The following is a 23,821-nucleotide window of genomic DNA, read 5'->3' as shown; positions in this document are numbered from 1 at the left end:
CTTGGGACTCAGCACTGATTTCAGTAACTTTAGATTTCTCCCCCATCTTAAACCCCACCTTTCTTCTTTTTCTCTAAAACATCCTATACATGTATTTTCTCAATGCAAAACACCCCTTCCCCCACCACACACCAGGCCACCTGTCTTTTGTTCTTCAAGTTGCTACTTTTTGTTGCAGTTTCTACATTCTCCCTCCTTTCCGTTGTGATGGACACAAAACTCTGCTTCTCTCCTGATAGATGGTGCCAGACTCGCTTGAGATTTTCCAGCATCCTCTCTTCTTGTTTCAGATTCCAGCATCCGCAGTATTTTGCTTACCTTACCTGAGAATACATACAGGATTATACTGCGAGATACCATTCAACCTGTGAAGGTTGCAGATGCGGTTTAATCTTTTTCCCAGTAAACCTTTAGAAAAATCAGGAGCCGCTCTGAGGAAGCACAGGAAATTTCTTGTTTGCCTCTTGTTTGCCCTTTACATGTGGGACAAAATATATCAGTGAGAACTCATTACAGATGGTGTTTAAGCTTGGAAGCAAGGAACTTCTACTTTTATTTTTACAAATGGGCGGACTGAGTAATTCGCAAGACACAGATGCTGAGATGTGTTTAGTGCAGTAACTTAAGGTGGCTCAATGTGGCAAGTAACAAACTAGAGAATTTATCAATTGAGAAGGACTATATAAATGAAGCATTTAACAGCACAATGATACAGGTTTATTGCTAACATTGCCCTGACTCCAAACACCCTCGCTCCCAGTAGGCCCAGGTTCGCACGCTCACTCTCCATTGGTTCCAGCTTGGTCATGTAGCCTGCGAAGTATCACCCATTAAAGGGGCCAAATTTCCACATGTGGCAGTGTGGCCCCTTTAATGGGCAATCCTTCTCTTTCTGCATTACAAATCTCCCTCTGTTCATCTGACCTCCCAATCTCTTCAATATTTTATTGTGTCACATGTTTGTGCCGGGACACATTCCCTTAAAGGATGGGAACAAGACAGCAGGAACAATGAAGACATTTAGAAAAATATAGTGTTACTAATAGCTCTCAACATGAAAATATAATTAATGTATTTAAAATAATATGGAGGGACAAGAGTCTGTAAACTGGTTCCAATTTTGTACATAACTACTAAAATAAAGTTAATATTTAGAGTAATTGGCATTGTTATACATAACACAAAATGATATAAACAATACAATACACTGTTCAAATCATGGAATTACACATGGCAGAAATAAGGGTGCTGATCCTAAGTTTGTGACAAGTTGGGAGGGGTGATGGGTACAGTCGATGGTATATGGGAAACTTGGAAGTGACTTCCATGTATCTGTTGGCAGCGGGAATGATGAGGATCCACGTGATACAATCCAAGGGACAAGAAGCAAGTGGAAGGAGTTTGGAGTCGGGAACAAGAGGGAGGCAAATGTCAGAAGAGTCACCAGAGAAGCAAAGGCTGTGCATCATATTACGGCGCAGCACAGTGGCACAGTAGTTAGCACTGCTGCCTCACAGCACCAGGGGTCCAGGTTCAATTCCAGCCTCAGGTCATTATCTGTGTGGAGTTTGCAGATTCTCCCCATGTCTGCATGGGTTTCTTCCAGGTGGTCTGGTTTCCTCCACAGTCCAAAGATGTGTGGGTTAGGTTGATTGGCCATGATAAATTGACCCTAGTTTCAGGGGGATTTGAAGGGTGAATGAAGTTTACGGGAACAGGGCCTTGGTGAGATTATGGTCAGTACAGATTTGATGGGCCAAATGGCCTCCTTCTGTACTGTATGAGTCTACTGCTGTCTCCCTGGGTGTGCTGCTGGGGCCGTTGAGGAGTAGAAGAAAGATACTGTTCCCTCACAGTGAGAGGAAGAAGCCTGCAGCGGAGATCATGGAGGCCTGCTTGAACGGTGTACAGAAAGTCAGCAGCAGGAGTGTGGTGCCACCCTTCTGAATTCAGAGTAGGGAATGGTTAGTGATCCAAGTAGATGAGTAAGGGTGAGAACAATGATACAGTCAATTAAATCCTGACATGTTCATCACCCCACCCACTCACTCTGCTGTGTCAAGCCTACTCCACCACTCCTCCCAGCCAATTACTTCGCAGATACACCCATCCTCTCCATTTAAGGCACTTCCTCATAGCTCCATCTTCCCTCCATTACCCCACTCATCATCATCCTTATGGAACATTGTGCCTCTCCCTCATAGCCACTCTCACTGAATGTAGTCCTTCCATTGGGTGAACACTTGCCATTACATTCACTCATTGGTCTGTCCTTCACAATTGTGGGATCCTTTGTATGGTTTGCTTCAGTTAAAAGACTTCATTTTAAGGTATTTCTCCTGGTGTAACTAACGGTGATAAGCTTTAAAGCTAACTTGGTCACATTTTAAAACTGGGCTGGGAATTCTGTGATGAGCTTAGAAATTAACTGCATTTGAAGATGCAATGTTAGCAGAAATGGTTCTTTTCATAAGAACAGTTACAACTGCAAATTGTTTTTGAAAGTTATAGACACTGCTTGTACTTGGTAATTTCCTAACACAGATAAGAACTCATATATTGTGGAAACAGTCATCAGTTTAATTCAGTTGAGTCCTGTGCAAGTTTTGGATCAAGTCTGTATCAGGACCAATTTTTGGACCCTCTCCTTCTCTCTCTCTCCAGTAAATCAGTCTCTTTAGCTTTCTGTAAATGCTAATTTTAAATGATGCTCAATAAAAGCAGTTCCATACCAGTTTTATCTCTGTCTATTCTAATAGATGAACAGACTCTATAATCTTCTTGCAGAAGACATCACAGAATATGTTGGAGAAGCAGGGAACTGGAGGGGTCCCTCTGTAGGTCACAACCACTGAGGAGGAGACACTGAGAAAAAGTAGAGGTTCAGGGTCACTGGCCATTAGATATGGAGTGGCAATGTTAAATAAAGGTACCCGAATTTCTAATTGCACTTGGTTATGTTGACTTGGTTTCAACTACAAAATATGATCTTCGTAATGATAACTTGTAATATTCTTATTTCACTCAGACCTGTTGGACTTTAACCTGATATTGTGAGACTTCTTATTCTTTTATCTCCTACAGGATCTCCCACTGTGCAGTAGAATGAGGACATGCTCATGGTGATGGCTGATTGCTTATCTAATTGTTCTGTCTTAGTTGTGTGTGGGGGGGGAGCGGTTGAAAGTGGCAAGAGCGGCCATTGTATATTCCGGTGGTGAAACCTAAGTGAATCTTGCACTCATAAAGGCATCCCTAGCATCCAGATAGCAATGTAAGCAGCTGAGGGCACATTGATGGGGGCGGCATGGTGGCACAGTGGTTAGCATTGCTGCCTCACAACGTCAGGTTCAATTCCCGGCTTGGGTCACTATCTGTGCGAAGATGTTCTCCTGTCTCTGCGTGGGTTTCCTCCAGGTGTTCCGGGTTCCTCCCACAGTCTAAAAGACGTGCTGGTTAGGTGTATTGGCCATGCTAAATTTTCCCTCAGTGTACCCAAATGGCTGCCAGAGTGAGGCGACTCGAAAATGTTCACAGTAACTTCATTGCAGTGTTAATGACATATTTATTAGTGTCATTTATTGTGACACTAATAAACAAACTTTAAACTTAAACCTCATCATTCTTCTCCAACTCTTCTTCAAACTGCCCTTCAAATAATCTGAGGGGAACCTGCACTTTGCGCCTTCTTAACTTGCTTCTCAGATGTTGTGCCAAGCACAGCAAAGCATGACTATTCTCATACTCTGACTGGTACATATTGAAAACTGCCTCCAGGTCAGTTGAAGCACTGGAAACCTTCTGCCAATGACTTGTTCAAAGACTCATCTAGTTGTGATGTGGCATTCATATGGCACTATTGGACTTCCATGATTAGGTCTCTGTTGGGTGTCACAAGGTAAAAGTGCAATGACTATCCCTTATCAATGAGCAGCCAACCCTTAAGTCTGCCATTGGGTCCAAAGACATCAGGCAGCTTGAGCTACTGCAGAACCGGACCATCATGGCAGTAACCTAAGCTGGGAATCCTGCTCACACCTATATTAAGATCTTTATGTTAAGTTGATTTTTCTCTACATCCTAGCTATGACTATATTCTGCACCCTCTCCTTTCATTGTTCCCTGTGTACTTTATGAATGGTATGTTTTGTCTATATAGTGCACAAGGAACAATACTTTTCATTGTATATTAATACACTTACTGTATTTATTTTAACTAATAAATAATTTATTACTTGTGTCATGAGTAGGCTTACATTAACACTGCAATGAAGTTACTGTGAAAATCCCCTTGTCGCCATTCTCCAGCACCCATTCTGAGAAATAATTTACCATAGCCATTGCACCTAACCAGCAAGTCTTTCAAACTGTGGAAGGAAGTCGAAGCACCCGGAGGAAACCCACGCAGACACGGGGAGAATGTGCAGACTCTGCACAGGACAATGACCCAAAGTTGGAATTGAACCCAAGTCCCTGCGCTGTGAGACAGCACTGCTAATCGTCCATCCACATGTGACAATAATAAATCAAATCAAAATTATGTGGCTGCATACCAACTATGCATTGATGGGATGGAAGGCCTTGCTGTTGACAAACACTCCTGTTTGTCCTAGGATACTGGATTGTCATCTCCAGGTCATTGGTGGTGCCCTGCACCTTTGGGAAACTAGCCAGAACTGCCTGCTCATTCTGAGCGGTATCGGAGCAGGCCAAAAGCTGACATACTTGTCAATTCTCCTAATCAACTCACCAGCAATGTCTTGTGCCTTTGTGCAATGGCCAAACTGGAAATACCTGCACGCAGAGCGCTGGAAGGCTGCTGAAGCAAAAACAGTGAGGGAAATGGCAGCCACTGTGCGAACATGATATGCAGGCAGCATACTTCTTCTCAGAGGCTTTGGAGGTCTGGCACCATCTGATATGGCACTCTGAGACATCGCTGTTCAGACATATCAAGCAAATTGAGCTTTTGCTCATGGATCCTATTTTTCATGGATCACCCTTCTGCTGATTCTACTCTCCTGTGCCACTACAGGTCTGTGATCAGCCAACAGTTGGTACTATTGCTCTTGCCATTGCTGGTCACCATTGAACACAGAACAGTACAACACAGGAACAGGCCCTTCGGCACACGATGTTGTGCTAAACATGATGCTAAATCAAACTAAACCCTTCTGCCTGCCCTTGGGCAATATTCCCTTGTCCTTGTATATTCCTGTGCCTATCTAAAAGCTCCTTATAAGCTCCTAACGTATATACCTCAACCACCTTCCCTGGCAGTGCATTCCAGACCCCATCTCAGTGTATAAAAATGTATCGTTCATATCTCCTTTGAACTTTCCCCCCTCACCTTAAGTGCATGCACCCTAGTATTAGACATTCCAACTCTGGGAAAAAGATTCTGGCTGTCAACCCTCTCATAATTTTATAGACTTCTATCAGGTCTCCCTTCAGCCTCTGCTGCTCCAGAGAAAATAACCCTAGTTTGTCCAGTCTATCCTTATGGCTCATACCCTGTAATCCAGGCAGCATCCTGGTAAACCTCTTCTGCATCTTCTCCAAACCCTCTACATCCTTCCTTTCATGTGACAACCAGAATTGAACTCAATTATCTGAGTGTGGCCGAACCAAAATTTTAAAGAACTGCAACATGATGTTCTGACCATTGTATTCAATGTCCTGACCAATAAAGGCAAGCATGCCATGCACCTTCTTTATCACCCTATCCTCTTCTGAAATCCAATCTAAAGCAGCATAAGATGCACCTATCCAGATGTGATACAGCAAGCCTTGACGGTGGAGTAAATGACCTCTCAATGAAAATATTGTGAACAAATCTTTTCCCACTGGCAGCTAAGAAAACATCTTTGATTACTGAGAATATATGAACGTATTTACCCAAGATTGATTCAGCACCTTCAATTGCCTCCTTGTACTTAGTTTGGCTTCGCCAGCGATTTCACAGTAAAACCAAGGTTAAATTGAAAATAGCGCTGAAAGATCACTTTAACTGAACCTATATTAATTGGAAATCCTGAGGAGGGGAGGGGGGGGTGGGTGTTGCAGCACACGCAGCCTAATGCACTGGAGTGAAATGGGAAAGTTGGTTGGCTTCCCCAAGGGCTGTCAATTTCACCTGTATCCAAACACATGTGGTCTTGCAGATTAAAATCTAACCCAATGTTTTTACATTTCCAGTGACAGAAGTATCACCAGTGATGGAAACTACCTCCTGTTGTTCATCCTCCAAAAGTGCATGTGTGGGTAATTCATGTGAGAACATGGTCTGACCCTATTGGTCAAACTTGGATTTGCTCTCACACTGTTGGGATTTCAAATCAAATGACTTCATTGTTTCTAATCAGTTTTCTTTTTGCTTTCACTAAAGTGTCACAAAGGAAAGCATATTGTGCAATAATATAAATCATTTTTCAGAAAACACCCAATGGTGCAATTACTTTCTCTGCTGATGTCCTAAGTCAGTATCCGACAAGCATGTTGTACCAATGTTCAGAACATTCAAGGAACCTTTTCATGCAGGTATGTACTGCACGAAAAGATCAGCCATGATCTACTGAATGGAGGAGCAAGCTTGAGGTGTCAGACGCCCTACTCCTACTCCTAATTCTTATGATGCCAAATCAAGCTAAACCCTTCTGCCTGCCCTTGGCCAATATTCCTCTATTCTTTGCATATTCATGTGCCTATCTAAAAGCTCCTTATACTCTCCTATCTTATCTATCTCCACCACCACCCGACAGTGCGTTCCAGACACCCATCACTCTCAGGGTTTAAAAATGTGTCCCTCACATCCCCTTTGAACTTTCCCCCTCTCCCCTCAAACTCTTGGCCCCAATTATTAGACATTTCAACTCTGGGAAAAAGATTCTGACTGTCAACCCTATCTATGCCTCTCATAATTTTATAGACTTCTATCAGGAGTCCCTTCAGCCTCCACTGCTCCAGAGAAATTAACCCTAGTTTGTCCAGACTATAGAGTTGAAACTGTCCTGGTACAGTGATGTGCAAAGACAGCACCCAGTCTAGCTCTAACTGTGCTCATTTTGTTAGTGTTAGTTGGGTGCTTGGTACCTTTCTTTTAGGGAAGGGAAATCTCACCCTGGGTTCCTGATCCTGATCATTACCCAGTGATCCCTGTATGGAAATTGGATGTGAACAAGAGTGGGAGACAGTGTCTCTGTCATTGGTTGCTTGGCCAAGATCACACATAATTAATAGCCACATGTGATGACACATTGGTAGCCTATGTCACAGTGGTTAGCACTGCTGTCTCACAGCGCCAGGGACCTGGGTTTGATTCCTGGCTTCAGCCAGGGTCTGTGTAGAATTTGCATGTTCTCCCGTGTCTGTGTGTGTTTCTTCTGGGTACTCCAGTTTCCTCCCACAGTCTGAAGACGTGCTGGTTCGGTGCATTGACCCAAACAGGCGCTGGAGTGTGGTGACTAGGGGAATTTCACAGTAACTTCATTGCAGTGTTAATGTAACCCTTACTTGTGACTAATAAATAAACTTTAAAAGCTTTACCTTAAACTTGTTGCTGGCAACTGTTAATATCTTCAGGACTGAAAAGATAAAGTCAGGGAGATAAACAGGTAACTTCTGTGATCATCATGATTCTTACTATGGTTATGACAATATCCTGGATACCATGATTTCCAAAACAATTGGAGGTGACTTTGATGGCACTGAAAATACAGATTTTTAAAATATATTTCCTCATGGGATATGGATGTTCCTGGCAAGGCCAACATTTATTGCCCATTCCTAATTGCTCTTGAGAAGGTGGTAGTGAGCTGCCTTCTTGAACTGCTGCAGTCCCTGTGATGTAACTACATGCACAGTGCTGTTAGGAAGGGCATTGCAGGATTTTGACCCGGTGACAGTAAAGGAGTGGTGATCTAGTTCCTAGTCAGGATGCTGTGTGGCTTGGAGGTGAATCTCCACATGGTGGTGTTCCCATGCAACTACTGCCCTTCTTCTTGTAGGTCACTTGTTTAGAAGGTGCTGTCAAAGGGGCCTTGGTGAGTTGCTGAGATATCAACAATCAACCTGCTGGTGTACCTAAGTGTAAGGGATCCCTTCCCTTAAATATGCAAATGTCATATTTGACCTCAAGATGAGCTTCTGACCACATATTCATACCATCACTAAGACTGTCTATTTCCACCTCCCTGACTTTGCCTGACTTGTCTTTGTCTCAACTCATTTGTTGCTGAAACGCTCATTTGTGTCTCTGTTACCTCTAGACTTGATTACTGCAATGAAATCCTGGCTGGTCTCCCACATTCTATCCTCTGTAAGCTTGGCACCACCCAAAACTCTGCTGCTCTTGTCATAAGTTGCACCAAATCCCATTCATTTATCATCCATGTATGCATATTGGCTCCCATTCAAACAACATCTTAGTTTTAAAATTTTCGTCCTTGTTTTCAAATCCCTCTATGGCCTTGCCTCTCTGTCATTTTCTGCTTTCTCAGAACTCCCAGGATTTCCATGCTGATCGGAACTGAGGGTCTGGACCACCCATGGTGTTAGTTGCTCCACCATCGGTGGCTGCACCTTCAGTTGACTAGGCCTTAAGTTCTGGAATTCCTTCCCTACACCCATGTGACACAGTGGTTAGCACTACGGCCTCACTGCGCCAGCAACCCGTGTTCAATTCTGGCCTCAGGTCACTGTCTGTGTGGAGTCTGCATGTTCTTCCCTTGTCCGCATGGGTTTCCTCTGGGTGCTCCAGTTTCCTCCCACACTCCAAAGATGTACGGGTTAAGTTGATTGGCCGTGCTACATTGCTGTTTAGTTTCAGGGGGATTAGTAGGGTAATAATGTGGGGTTACAAGGATAGGAGCTGGGTGGGACTGTTGTTGGTGTTAAGTCAATGGGCCGAATGACCTCATTTGCACTGTATTAATTCTATGATTCTATAACCCCTCTTTCTACCTCACCTTCTGCCTTTAAAATACTCCTTAAACCCTGCCTCTTTGACCAAACATTTGGTCATCTGGCCTAATACCTGCTTATTTGGTGTTATAGTTTGTTTTATAATGCTGCTGTGAAGTACTTTGATACATGAATTACTTTTCAGGTGCTAACTAAATGTAAGTTGTTGCTGTCTCCAGCCATTCTGGATGCCTGACACTCCAGAGTTTCAATAATTTCCATTGTAGGTACATTGAAGAAATGGCCATTTTGCCCCATTGTTCTGTGTTGGTGTTTCTGCTCCATATTAGCCTTGTCCTCCATCTTTTCTAGGCTACTCAGCCTCTTGAGACTGTTCCGCTACTCATAAGATCATGGCTGATCTTTTCTAATACCAAGAGCTTAATTTTTTAAATAAAAATTATTCCTTTCTCAAAGTTACACAGCCAACGTGAAGAATGGACAGGGCAAGCCCTTAATCCATCTCCTTGCTTGCCCCAAAAACCAATTCAAGTTCAAATTCAATCCAATTTATGGTCTTCACAAGAGACATACAAGATCCAAGATGACAAGAACTGCTTAAATCACAAAGCCTGCAGAACGACTTCTCTTTATGTCGTAGGCACATAACCAGTTAAGATGCAAGTACATGAAAGGACCTGTCACCTTTCTGCCGCCTGTGTCAAGTTTTATGAAGCTGTTGGCCATATTTTGTTAGTTTTCTAGTTTGCTGTGCATGCCTGTAAATAGACTGAAGTGCAGCATTTTACATGCACAATTCTCAGAAGGCTAAGGAAATTCGACCTGTCCATTATGATTCTTGCCGATTTTTACATATGCACCATAGAAAGCATCTTTTCCTAATGTATCACAGCTTGCTATGACTCCTGCTTTGCCCAAGATCACAAGAAACTACAAAGGGTTGTGAATGTAGTTCAGTCTTTCATGCAAACTAGCCTCCCATCCATTGACTCTGTCTACATTTCCCGCTGCCTCGGGAAAGCAGCCAGCATAATCAACGACCCTAGGCACCCCGAACATTCTCCCTTCCACTGGAATAAAGATACAAAAGTTTGAAAACACATACCAACAGACTCAAGGACAGCTTCTTCCCTACTGCCATCAGACTTTTAAATGGTCCTATCATATATTAAGCTGATCTTTCTCTTCACCCTACCTGTAACTGCAACATTATGTTCTTCACCCTATACTTTCCTTCTCCCCTATGTACTCCATGAATGGATGTTTTGCCTGTATAGTACTCAAGAAACAATACTTTTCACTGTATCCCAATATATGTGACAATAATAAATCAAATCAAAAAGCTGTGGAACTGGAGTAACTGATTGGGGAAGGGAGAGGGGAGTTGCTGTTTCAGAGGGTCTGAATAAGACTGTTGGCATTGACGTGAGTGACAGAGCTGTCCTAATTACTGAATCTCCCTCAGTCTCTTTTACTTCCCTCTCTGAGGTGGCATGGTAGCACAGTGGTTAGCACTGCTGCCTCACAGCGCCAGGGACCCAGGTTCAGTTCTGGCCTTGGGTGACGCCGAGTGGTGTTTGCACATTCTCCCCATGTCTGCGTGGGTTTCCTCTGGGTGCTCCTCCCACACTCCAAAGATGTGTGGGTTACTTTGATCGGCTATGCTAAATTGACTCTAGTGTCAGAGGGAACTGGCTAGGGTAAATGCATGGGGTGATGGGGATAGGACCTGGGTGGGATTGTGGTCGATACAGACACAATGGGCTGGATGGCCCATTGAAGGGATTCTATGATTCTGGAAAAATAAAATGAAGGTGAGCACAGAACTCAAAACACAGTTTGCATTGGCAACTAAGAGGATTTTGCTTGAGAAGAACTGCAACTGTGACTTGGTACTGTCTTAAAAACAAATAAAATTCTCTCAGAAGGGTAAGACTCATTCTGGAAACCTCTGAGGGAAGGGGGTCGCTACAGCTTTAATTTTGATGAGTTGGGCCTCCTGACAGAAAAAAATAGAAGGGAGGGAGAAGGAACTTTGTTGACAGTGTGTTTCAGGAAATGCAAAAACCCAGAGTGGGCAGGACTTGCTCAACATCACTGGAGCACGCCTGCTGGTCACATGCTGGGTTGACAGGAAGGAAATCATATGATTAACATGGAAGAACTGGTCTGAAGAGTGTGTGTTGAATCCTGCTGAAGATACACGAGCAATAAGCACAGCCTTGAGAAACTCCTCCTTTCTCTTTTCCACAGGTTTGCAACCTTGGCGAAAGATGCAGGCAGAGTGAGTGTATCCCCGGGGCTGCCTCTGCTACATTTGTCTACATTGTTTCTGTGCGGGTTTAGAGCCTGAGCAGATCGAAAGGGGCAAAGCGACACTGGAGCATGAACACCGGCTCGCTGCAATACAGATCCAGCGCTAGTGTCTAAGCTGCTGCCCTCCCTTCCCCTGGCCCTGGCTGCTGAGTCCCTAAACCATGGTGGACTTCCTGGCGGAGAACAACCTCTGCGGCCAGGCAATTCTCAGGATCGTGTCCCGCGGCAACGCCATCATAGCAGAACTTTTGAGGTTGTCGGAGTTCGTCCCCAGCGTCTACAGGCTTCGAGACAAGGCCGAACAGCAGAAGTATGGAGACATCATCTGCGACTTCAGCTACTTCAAGGTGAGGACTGTTGGGTTTTGAGTGCTCTGGGAGGGGAAGAAACATGTCCTCATGCAGTAAGCGCTGGATATCAACCAGGTTAAAGGTTCATGGCAGTGCTCTTCCTGTGATATTTACCCACCAATTTAGTACTTTGCACAGTTGTCTCTTATCAGGTTTTCTGATGTTAGTCGACCCTCACTGACCTCCCCTCACCATCCATGAGCCCCCACCCCCAGCAATGACAGATCACTAAAATGTATCAAAATACAAAGGGCAAAGATAAACGTTGAGCTGTGGTCAATTAAAATTCTGTACCATTATCATTTCCTTCACCCCTATACACTCTATGAATGGTATGTTTTGTCTATAGCTTGCTTAGAGACAAAACTTTTCACTGTATCCCAATATACATGACAATAATCAATTCAGTGTAAAGTAAGATTTGATTTTGGTTTATATTTTTTCATCATATGAGGACCTATTAAACAATCTTGTGTGTTCCCTGCCACAAACTTGACTTCCTCTTGTCACCATTTTTTGGCTATGCTTTTCCGTGCCTGTACCCTTTTAAATGACCACAGGACCATTTCCCATTCAGTTGTAAAGCTTTTTAAAAGAACAGATGCAACTTGCACTTATATAGCGTTTTTCGTGACCTCAGGGTGCCTCAAAATGTTTTACAGCCAATGAAGTATTTGTGAAGTTTCAACACTGTTGAAATATCAGAAATATAGCAGCCAACTTGTGTACAGCAAGAGCAGAGAAGTATGACCAGATAACTGTTTTACCTGTGGTGGTTGAAAGGGGTTGGTTAGCTCAGTTGGCTGGACAACTGGTTAGTGATGCAGAGCGATGCCACCAGCATGAGTTCAATTCCCAACTGAGGCTATTCATGAAGGCCCTGCCTCTCTGGGATTGTGGGGATGGGGCCTGGGTGGGATTGTTGTTGGTGCAGACTCGATAGGCCGAGTGGCCTCCTTCTGCAGTGTAGGGTTTCTATGATTCTCAACCTTGCCTCTCACCTGAGGTGCAGTAATCCTCAGGTTAATTCACCACCAGTTACATAATCGCTGGAGCAGCCTATGGTCATCTGAGGTTTACCTTACCTTTAAATATTGTTTAGAAAGCCCCTGCTCCTCTTCAACGAAATGGCAGGGGATCTTTCACGTGACTATTTGGGCATTTTTGATTATATGAAAAATAAATATTTTCTTTCCTCATGTCTTTTCACTCCGTTGCTGCCATGTGTAGTAAAAATAATTAAGCTCAGTAATAACCTGTGGGCAGTGCCACAGCTAAGTTATTAGGGATCTTAAAAAAAGACTTGTATCTGTATAGAACTTTTCACAACCACCGAACATTTCAACTAAAATAATGGGCTGTATTTACAGTTTTCAGATAGCTAAATAAATGATTATGATTGGATCAGGAAAGATGCTTCACTATTAGAAGCTGTTTCTAATTTTTACTTTTTTTTACATAGAAATTTGACATTCGTCAAGACGTAAAAGTAGCTTTCTGGGGCTAGTGAGTGTATTTAGTAATATTTACGAAGTTAGCACATTGTTTAAAAACCCAGTTACTCCTCATTCAATCAGTGTTTTTAGAGAAAGACAAATAATATAGGAGTGGAAGTTAGAACATAAGAACATAAGAACATAAGAAATAGGAGCAGGAGTAGGCCATCTGGCCCTTCGAGCCTGCCCCGCCATTCAATAAGATCATGGCTGATCTGTCGTGGCTCAGTTCCACTTTCCCGCCCTCTCCCCATAACCCTTAATCCCCTCTCTTATCAAAAACCCATCAACCCGCTTCTTAAAAATATTTAGCGAGGCAGCCTCCACCACTTCAACGGGCAGAGAATTCCAGAGATTCACCACCCTTTGAGTGAAGAAGTTCCTCCTCAACTCCGTTCTGAACTGCCCCCCCTTTATCTTGAGGCTGTGCCCCCTAGTCCTACTGTCTTTTTTGAGCGGGAAGAGTCTTTCCACCTCTATCCTATCCATCCCATTCATCATCTTATACGTCTCAATGAGATCTCCCCTCATTCTTCTAAACTCTAACGAGTACAAGCCTAGTTTATTCAGCCTCTCCTCATAGCTCAACTGCACGAATGAGGAACAGGTATAGGCAACTTGGCTCCTTTAAAATTAATTTATGGGATGTAGGCATCATTGACTTGGTCAGCATTTTTGTCCATCTCTAGTTGCCCTTGGGAAGGTGGTGGTGAGCATCCTTTTGGAACTGCTGTGTTCTCTAAGGTGTAGGTACACACCAACGCTGTTAGGGAGGGAGTTCCAGGATTTTGGCCCAGTGATAGTGAAGGAACGGTGATATATCTCCAAGTCAGGATGGGGCGTGGCTTGGAGAGGAATCTCTAGGTGGTGGTGTTCCCAGGTATCTGCTGCTCTTGTTCTTCTAGATGGTAGCAGTTATGGGTTTGGAAGTTGCTATCTAAGGAGCCTTGGTGAGTTCCTGTTGTGCATCTTGTAGACGGTAAACACAGCTGTCATTGTTTGTTGGTGGTGAAGGGAGTGAATGTTTGTAGAAGGTGTACCAATCGAGCCGCTGCTTTGCCCTGCATGGTCATAAAATCATAGAGGTTCATAGCATGGAAACAAGCCCTTTGGCCCAACTTGTCCATGCTGCCCTTTTTTATTAAAACCCTTTAAGCTAATCCCAATTTCCTGCAATTTACCCACCTTAAATGTGAGCCTCAATGGCCTGTAGTTCCCAGGCTTTCCCCTCAGCCCTTTGTTTAAAAAGGCACAACATTTGCCACTCTCCAATCTTCAGGCACCTCACCCGTGACAATCCATGATTCAAATATCTCGGCTAGGAGACCCGCAATTTCCTCCCTAGCCTCCCACAATGTCCTAGGATACGCTTCATCAGGTCCTGGGGATTCATCTACCTTGATGCGCTTTAAGACTTCCAGCATCTCCTTCTCTGTAATATGTACACTCCTGAAGACATCACTATTTATTTCCCCAAGTCCCCTAACATCCATGCTTTTCTCAACAGTAAACACTGATGAGAAATATTCATTTAGGATCTCACCCATCTCTTGTGGATCTGCACATAGATGACCTTGTTGATCCTTAAGAGGCCCTACTCTCCCCCTTGTTACTCTTTTGCCCTTTATGTATTTGTAGAAGCTTTTGTTGAGCTTCTTGAGTGTTGTTGGAGCTGCACCCATCCAGACAAGTGGGGAGTATTCCATTACACTCCTGATGGTGCCTGTTCTGCTATTCAATTATGGTTGATCTAATGGTAACTTCATCTCCACATTCCCACCTACTCCCAATAGCCTTTCATCCCCCTTGTTATCAAGAATCCAGCTGGCTCTGCCTTAAAATTATTCAAAGACTCTGCTTCCATCACCTTTTGTGGAAGGGAGTTCCTAAGACTGACTGCCCTCTGAGAGAAAATAATTTTTCTCATCTCTGTCTTAAATGGACAACCCCTTATTTTTAAAGAGTCTCCTCTAGTTCTAGATTCTTCCACAAGAGGAAGCATCATCTCTGTAAGACCCCTCAGGATCTTATATGTTTGAATCAAATTGCCTCTTATTCTTCTAAACTCCAGCAGGTACAAGCCTAGCCAGTCCAACTGGTCTTCATATGACAATCCTCCCATTCAAGATATTAAGTCTTGCGAACCTTCTCTGAATTTCTTGCAGCAAATTTATATCCTTCCTTAAATAAGGAGACAAATACTGTATACAATACCTCAGATGTGGTCTCATAATAGGCCTGAAAAACTGATGCACAACTGCCTGACTCTTACAGAGCTAACGTTTCAAGTCTGGATATCCTTCATCAAAGCACTGATGAAGGGTCATCCAGACACAAAACATTGACTCTGTTTTCTCTCCACAGATGCTGTCAGACCTGCTGAGATTTTTCAGCATTTTCTGTTTTTGTTTCAGATTCCAGCATCTGCAGTATTTTGCTTTTATTCTCCCTACTTTTGTATTCAATTCCCCTTGCGATAAATGATATTAGCCTTTCTAACTACTTGCAGCACCTGATGCTAACCTTTTGTGATTCATGTACTCAGACACCTGGATCCCTCTACATCTCAGAGCTAAATAATCCCTCACCATTTGTATAATTTTTCCTGCCAAAATGGATAATTTCACATTTTCTCACATTATGTTCCGATTGCCTTATTTGTGTCCACTTTGGTAATCCCTATCCCTTTGTAACCTCCTTAAGTCCTCTTAGAACTCATAGAACCCTCCAGTGCAGAAAGAGGCCCTTCAGCCCATCGAGTCTGCACCAAACACAATCCCACCCAGGCCCTACACCCATATGCCTACATATTATAGCCACTAATCCCTCTAACCTATGCATCCCTGGACATTAAGGCACAATTTCTTAGCATGGCCAATCAACCTAACCCGCACATCTTTCAGAATTTACTTTCCTACCTTTCTTTATGTCATCAGCAAATTTTGCAAACATACCTCCTATTCCTTAATCCTAATTATTTATATAAAATGTGACAAGTTGAGGCACAACATTGCTCCCTGTGGCATACCACTCATTACATCTTGCCAACCAGAAAAATACCCATTTATGCCTACTCTTTCCTGTTAGGTAGCCAGTTTTCTTTCCATGCCAATCTGTTACCTCCGACACCATCAGCTTTTATTTTCCCCAATAACATTTGATATGGCATCTTATCAAATGCCTCTTGAAATTTAAGTACAGTACATCCACTGTTTTTAGCCAAAAGTTATGATCTTCCTTCAAGGAACTCCAATAAATTGGTTAAACCTAATTTCTCTTTTATATCAATTCACTGTTTAGGGGTTGCAGTGCACATGCCCTTGGAACAGCGCAGAATCATTGATAGCAACCTCTCACTTTCCACGTTATTCTAAGCATATGTGGACCCCCAAAGTGGCTGTTTGTTTTGATGGAGTTATGATGGCAAATGCTGACAATATTGTTGTCCTTTATCGCAAAATTGGGGACTATGTATAAGCAGGCTCTCAAATTTATTTTGCCAGTCGGTAGTGGGATTCCCATCCTCCCATGTTGGGAATGCTTTTGGGAAACATTAGCAACATTGAAATGCAGGAATAATCAAGGAGAACCATCTTGGTTTGCTGTTATTCTCTGATAATTGATTAAGTTATTTAATCACAGTTGATGAGTAGATAAATATATCTTTTCAAGGAAAGGCTCTCCTGTCTTAACAATAAAATGGATCTCGTTTTAGGGCCCGGAATACTATGAAGGCAAGTTGGAGTCTAAACCAGAGCTGCAGGATCTGGATGAAGAATTCCGTGAAAACCACATTGAAATATTGACAAGGTTCTATCTTGCCTTTGAAAGTGTTCACAAATACATATTTGATCTCAACAGGTAAAAATGTGTATATGTCTGCTGTTACTAATGGACTCTTTAATTAGTGAGTGATGTTTGGATACCCAGATTGATTTAAAATATTTGAGAGATGAAAAAAATTATAGTTTTCCTGCATGAAAATTTGCCATAATGAAATCAATTGCATCAAAAGAGTGCTATCAAAATCCTATGATATTAATGACAAATTTCCCTTTTATTCAAATTCTAATTTTCATTTCTGTGGTCCCTACGTTTGATGCTGCACAAATGTACATCTATTAAAAGATTTCATGTTGCCCAAATCTCTTAGCAACGGTTAATGAAAAACTAATTCCCAGCAGTGGCGGCCTGGCATGGTTGTTAGTAATACTGCCTCACAATGCCAGGGACCCAAGTTCGATTCTTGACTCGGGTCACTGCCTGTGTGGAGTTTGCATGTTCTCCCCGTGTCAGTGTGGGTTTCCTGTGGGAGCTCTGGTTTCCTCCCACAGTCTAAAAAACGTGCTGGTTAAGCGCATTGGCCATGCTAAATTCTCCCACAGTGTACCTGAACACGCATCAGAGTGTGACGACTAGAGGATTTTCACAGTATGTTCACTGCAGTGTTAATGTAAGCCTACGTATGATGTGAATAAGTAAACTTAAAACTCAGCTTTAGTTGCTGAATTAGATTTGTCATTGATGTGTCACTGAATTCTGCTTTTCTGATGGATTACTTCAGATTCCTTGACGATCTCAATGAAGGTGTTTACATTCAGCAGACTCTTGAAACAGTGCTCCTAAATGAAGATGGGAAGCAACTACTTGTAAGTTGGTGTAAGAACTTAAGACTTAGGAGCAGAAGTAGGCCAACCGGCCCATCGAGCCTCCTCCGCCATCCAATGAGATTTTGACTGACCTGATATAATCCTCAACTCCACTTTCCCACCTTATCCCTGCAATCCTTGGATTCCCTTACAGATTAACTATCTGTCTATTTTGGCCTTGAACCCAGCCTGTACAGACCTCTGCGGTAAAGAATTCCACAGATTCACTACCCTCTGAGAGAAGGAATTCTTCCTCATCTCTGTCTTAAATGAGTGACTCCTTGCAAAGACATTAGTGTTTTGCTTGAAGGAGAACGAAACAGAGTGAGACACAATTGCCTTGCAGTGTTTTGCTGCACTATGTTAGAGGGCACTGTTTTAAAATTAGGGGTCACCCTGTTAGGACCGAGGTGAGGAGAATTTTTTTCTGGGGATTGTGCTACTTTGGAATGTTTGCCTCTGAAGGTGATGGAGGTGGATAGATTCCTGTTAGGCAAGGGAATTGAGGGTTATTGGGAGTAGATAGGAACATAGAACTTGAAATACAAGCAGATTAACCACGCTCCTATCAAATGGTGGAATAGGCTGGCAGGGCCGAATAACCAACTTCTGTTCTTATTTTGTATGTATGGTAAAGGCACTACATAAATGCAAATAGTGAACTATGCCATTCATGACTAAAATCCAATTCATCAGTATTACAGGAAATGTTTTAGCCATCTCAATCCAGAACATGGAACCATGTTATAGAACTGTGGTGAATAGTTAGAACTGTGGCACAGTGGTTAGCACTGCAGCTCACTGCGCCGGGGACCTGAGTTCAATTCCAACCTTGCGTCACTGTCTGTGTGGAGTTTGCACATTCTCCCTGTGTCTGTGTGCGTTTCCTCCGGGTGCTCCGGTTTCCTCCCACAATCCAAAGACGTATGGGATATGTTAATGCTAAATTGCCCCTTAGTGACAGGGGGACTAGCAGGGTAAAATATGTAGAGTCATTGGGATAGGGTGGGATTGTTGTCAGTGCAGGCTCAATGGGCTGAGTGGCCTCCTCCTGCACTGTAGGAATTCTATGAACTACCCATAATTTAATACCTGATTTGTATTATGACCTAAACCATACTCTGAGATCACTATTTACATTGGTTGTCTTCTGATTTATGAAGCAACATCTTTTTGTTTGGTAAACACTTCTGAAACAAGAGATGGGGAAAATGACAGCTTGTTCCTAATCACCGTTTTGGTGCTGGGTTCCAATCTCTGAGCTATTTCTCCACTCGCCCAGCAAACCTGAAGTCACGGTAAAGTCAAGCGAAATGAAGTAAATAAGAAGCCTACACATTCCTGGTCTAGATTTCAGGTTGTCCCTTTTAATGGGCTGTAATTTTGCCAATCATTCACAGGAAGTACAAATGTAATTGGAAAGTGTATGCGCAGGATTTATGGCTGGTGAGGCTACTGTTTGGTTAGTATGCGAGCTGAAATTATAGAATCCCTATGGTAGAGGAGGAGGCCATTTGGCCCATTGAGCCTGCATCGACCACAATCCCACCCCTATCTCTGCAACCCCAAGTATTTTACACACTAATCCTCCTGACACTAAGGGGGAATTTATCATGGCCAATCAACCTAACCTGTACATCTTTAGATTGTGGGAGGAAACCAGAGCATCTGGAGGAAACCCACGCAGACATGGGTGCCGGGATTTTACTGCCTTGCCCACCTGAGGTTTATAAGATCACACCCGAGGCCAACGGAAAATGCCGTTCTGCGAGCTGTGCTCGTCCTGATTCTGGGGTGGGTGTGGCAGTAAAATTCCAGCTGCGGAGAATGTGCAAGTTCCATACACAGTGACCCAAGCTGGGAATTGAACCTGGGTCCCTGGCGCTGTGAGGCAGTAGTGCTAACCACTGTACCCTCTGCCACTCCCGTGCCACCGTGCTGTCTCTATTGATCCAGAGTTGAGGGGTTAATGTTTGTTGTTCGAATAGAGCTTCACTTAATGTGCTTCACTTCATATTCCTGGTAGTTAACCAGGAAATAAATGTAGGGGAATAACCCATTCCTCAAGACAGGCATCATTCATCTTGATGAACCAAACCAATCACCAGAAGGTACATGTATACAAAGTGAGAAGTGGGAAAATGGATTATAGTACATTTTAAATCATGATTCTTTGACATGCACCCTATCATGGTAGATGGGTATACCTTTAGTAGGATAACAAAGAGCAAAGTGATGAGGCTTACGGGATGCAATCAAGACTTCCCCTGGCATCAGTATTTGTTTTATTATCAGTTTTCATGTATAATCACGAAAGTCAAGTGCGTCACCTCCCAGTTATAATAAAAATCCTTGTGTTATTACCTAGTTGCTGGGAGCCATAAATGCTTCCTTATGTTTTATTTCTTTTCCCATTTTCCTCATCATTCTACCCAGAAGTGGGAGTATGTTGGGCCCATCGTGAGTGTGAATCTACTTTTGACTTAATGGGCAATCTTATCTCGTGTTTGATTTGATCTCATTCCCAAGCTGTTGCTCTAAATTTCTTAAGCAAAAGCTTGGAAAAGTGCCATTTGTTGTGTTCTTACAGTCTTAATAAATTTGTTACAATGATCATCTATTTTTATTTGATTTCTTTCTTTCCTTGTTTCCTGTTACCATCATTCAGTGTGAAGCCTTATATTTGTATGGAGTCATGCTGCTTGTTATTGACCACAAGATTGAAGGAGAGGTTCGAGAAAGAATGCTGGTTTCCTACTACAGATACAGGTACCATGCACTGTATGAATGCTGAATATCAACATCCTGGGGTTACCGTTGACAGAAACTGAGCTGAACTAGTCATATAAATACAGTGGCTACCAGAGCAGATTCGGAGGCTAGGAACACTGTGGCAAGTAATTCACCTCCTGATTTCCCCAAAAACCGTTCACCATCTACAAGGCACAAGTCAGGAGTGTGATGGAGTACTCCCCTCTTGCCTGGATTAATGCTACTTGATTTGATTTGTGATTATCACATGTATTAGTATGCAGTGCAAAGTATTGTTTCTTGCACGCTATACAGACAAAACATACCGCATATAGAGAAGGAAAGGAGAGAGTGCAGAATGTAGAGTTACAGTCAAAGCTAGGGTGTAGAGAAAGATCAACTTGATGCAAGGTAGGTCCATTCAAAAAATCTGATGGCAGTAGGGAAGAAGCTGTTCTTGAATCAGTTGGTACGTGTCCTCAGATTTTTGTATCTTCTTCCCAATGGAAGAAGGTAGAAGAGAGAACATCCGGGATGTGTGGGATCCTTGATTATGCTGGCTGCTTTTCTGAGGCAGTGATAAGTGTAGACAGAGTCAGTGGTGGGAGGTTGGTTTGAATATTGGACTGGGTTTCGTTCACAACCTTTTGTAGTTTCTTGTGGTCTTGGGCAGAGCAGGAACCATACCAAGCTATGATACATCCAGAAAGAATACTGCATTTGTAAAAGTTGATGAGAGTTGTAGCAGACATGCCAGAGTTCCTTAGTCTCCTGAGAAAGTAGAGGCATTGGTGGGCTTTCTTAACTATAGCGTTGGCACGAAGGGACCAGGACAGTTGTTGGTGAGCTGGACACCTAAAACCTTGAAGCTTTCGACCATTCCTATTTCATCCCCATTGATGTGGAGAGGGCATGTCAAAGAACAAAGAACAACGCAGCACAGGAAACAGGCCCTTCGGCCCAACGAGCCTGTGCTGCCATTTTAACATTGAGTCCCCCCTCCACCCATGACCTATGTCTCTGCTTATGGCATTCCACATTGAGGGAAGACTAATTTAGGGGCAATTTGTAACACTAATCAGCCTAACAGCACATCTTTGGGGTGTGGGAGGAAACCAGAGCACCCGGAGAAAACCCACGCAAGCACGGGGAGAATGCGCAAACTCCTGCAGACACTGGCCCAAATCCATGTATCTGCACAGCAAACAGTGATAGTCACTGAGCTGTCATGTTGCCCAGCATCTGGTCCAGTTTAAGTGTACACTATCGACATGAAGTACTAGGCTACTCTCAAAACAACCAAGAGCAGCCCTCGTACAACCCATCGCGTGTATGCCCCTTGTTGGACAACAAGGCAGACCGAAGCACCTGTGGATTAAAAGAGAAAAACATCAATACCATGCACATCCTTGTACAAACATTTAAGGGAATCCCCAGAAGCTCAAAAGTAAAACAAGTGAGCCAGAAAATATGTTGGAAGGTCCATAGGAATCAGTTGATTCCCAGGGACATCCCAAGGCTCCTGAACTTTAGTTAAAACAGTCTGCTATATCCCTCCATCTCCATCCTGCTCATGTGCCTGTCTAAGTAACTCTTAAACAACTCCAGCATGCCTGCCTCCACCACCTTGCTTGGCAGAGCATTCCATACCCCCACTACCCTCTGTGAAAAACCTCCCTCTAACATCCGATTTATACCTCGCCCCCCTCACCCTAAGCTCGTGGCCGATTGTAATGTGCGTTTCCAATCTAGGAAAAAAGCTTACCACTGTTTACTCTGTCTATACCCTTCATAATCTTATATATCTGTATTAGATCTCCCCTCCATTATGCTTCCTGAAGTTGATGACTAGCTTCTTTGTTTTGTTGACATCGAGGGAGAGATTATTGTTGCACCAGTTCACCAGATTCACTATCTCTTTCCTGTACTCCGTCTCGTCATTGAGAATGCAACAACATTCAAGAAGCTTGATATTATCCAGAACAAAGCAGCCCGCTTGACTGGAACTTCTTCCACAAACGTTCACTTCCTCCACCACTGACTGATGTGGCAACAGTCTGTAACATCTACAGTCTGCACTGCAGAAACTCACCAAGGCTACTTAGAAAGCACTTTCCAAACCCATGACCACAACTATCTGAAAGGACAAGGGTAGCAGACAGATGGGAACATCACCACTTGGAAGTTCCCCTCTAAGCCACTCACCATCCTGACGTGGAAATATATCACAGTTCCTCCACCTTTGCAAATCAAAATCCTGGAGTTTTCTCCCTAAAAGTGTTGTGGATTTACCTACATCACAGGGACTGCAGTGGTTCAAGAGGGCAGCTTACCACCACCTTCTCGAGGGCAGTTTGGGATGGGCAATAAATTCTGACCTAACCAGCGAAGCCCACATCCCATAAATGAATAAAAATTAAATAAATCATCAGAGAAGCCAGCTGAGAAATTTTCTATGGATTGTATTCAAGGCAAGTAAGTCAGACATTTCCACATGTCATATTAACCCTCGCCCAAAGATATGTGCATCTTGTTAAAGGAGCCTTAAGTTCCAAATGCTTCAATTGTAAAAATATTCCTACTGGTGAGCTGAAGGTGTTTGAAATTATTTTGTCTCTCTCTTGCTGGCATTTACAAACTTTGGTTTTCAGTCCTTACTGTTAAAGGATAACGTTCATGTGTCTTTCACAGTGCTGCTCGATCTTCTTCTGACTCCAATCTAGACGATATTTGCAAACTGGTGCGTAGCACGGGGTATTCGCCTGTGGCAGGGGCAAAGAAACCCTTAAACTACCCAGAGAGCTACTTCCAGCGAGTGCCAATTAGCAAGACGTTCATTTCCATGGTGGTCGGTCGGCTACGATCAGATGATATTTACAACCAGGTGAGACGTGTACATTCCACTTACCCAGGATAAATATCACTTGGGATTTTCCTGTCCTGCCTGCCATGGGAATCGTAGCAGGTGGGACATGGACCATCAAAGGTACAAGCAAAATATTGCAGATGCTGGAATCTGAAACAAAAACAAAAAGTGCTGGAAAATCTCGCAGGTCTGACAGCATCCGTGGGGAAGGAATTGAGCCAACATTTCGAGTCTGGATGAACCTTCATCAGAGCTCTGTGATTTTCCAGCCACGCTCACCCCAATGCTGAAAAGTCCTGCCTGAGGTCAACATACCTTTGCATGGAACAAAAACAGAAAATACTGGAAAACCTCAGCAGGTCTGACAGCATCTGTGAGGAGAGAATAGAGTGAACGTTTCAAATCTGGATGATTTTCCGGCGTTGGGGTAAGCGTGGCCGTAAAATCCCGCCCATCTTCAAACATTATATT

At 43.2% G+C, this 23,821-nt stretch overlaps 1 protein-coding gene across 1 annotated transcript in view; it reads left to right on the top strand.

The window, feature by feature from the left end:
* The first annotated feature begins 11,065 nt into the window (after positions 1-11,065).
* washc5 (WASH complex subunit 5) overlaps positions 11,066-23,821 on the top strand; it is an 81,581-nt gene continuing 68,825 nt past the window's right edge. The window contains exons 1-5 of the mRNA XM_080193851.1: positions 11,066-11,585; positions 16,800-16,945; positions 17,649-17,733; positions 20,402-20,502; positions 23,176-23,368. Coding sequence (XP_080049977.1) covers positions 11,400-11,585; positions 16,800-16,945; positions 17,649-17,733; positions 20,402-20,502; positions 23,176-23,368 — 711 coding nt within the window. The 5' untranslated portion in view covers positions 11,066-11,399. The remainder of the gene's footprint in view (positions 11,586-16,799; positions 16,946-17,648; positions 17,734-20,401; positions 20,503-23,175; positions 23,369-23,821) is intronic.

The sequence above is a fragment of the Carcharhinus amblyrhynchos genome, chromosome 8 (assembly GCF_965287045.1).
Source record: "Carcharhinus amblyrhynchos chromosome 8, sCarAmb.v2.hapA, whole genome shotgun sequence".
In the NCBI taxonomy this organism is placed as follows: domain Eukaryota; kingdom Metazoa; phylum Chordata; class Chondrichthyes; order Carcharhiniformes; family Carcharhinidae; genus Carcharhinus; species Carcharhinus amblyrhynchos.
Note: the sequence above shows the minus strand (reverse complement) of the source record. Positions and strands in the feature narration are given on the sequence as shown.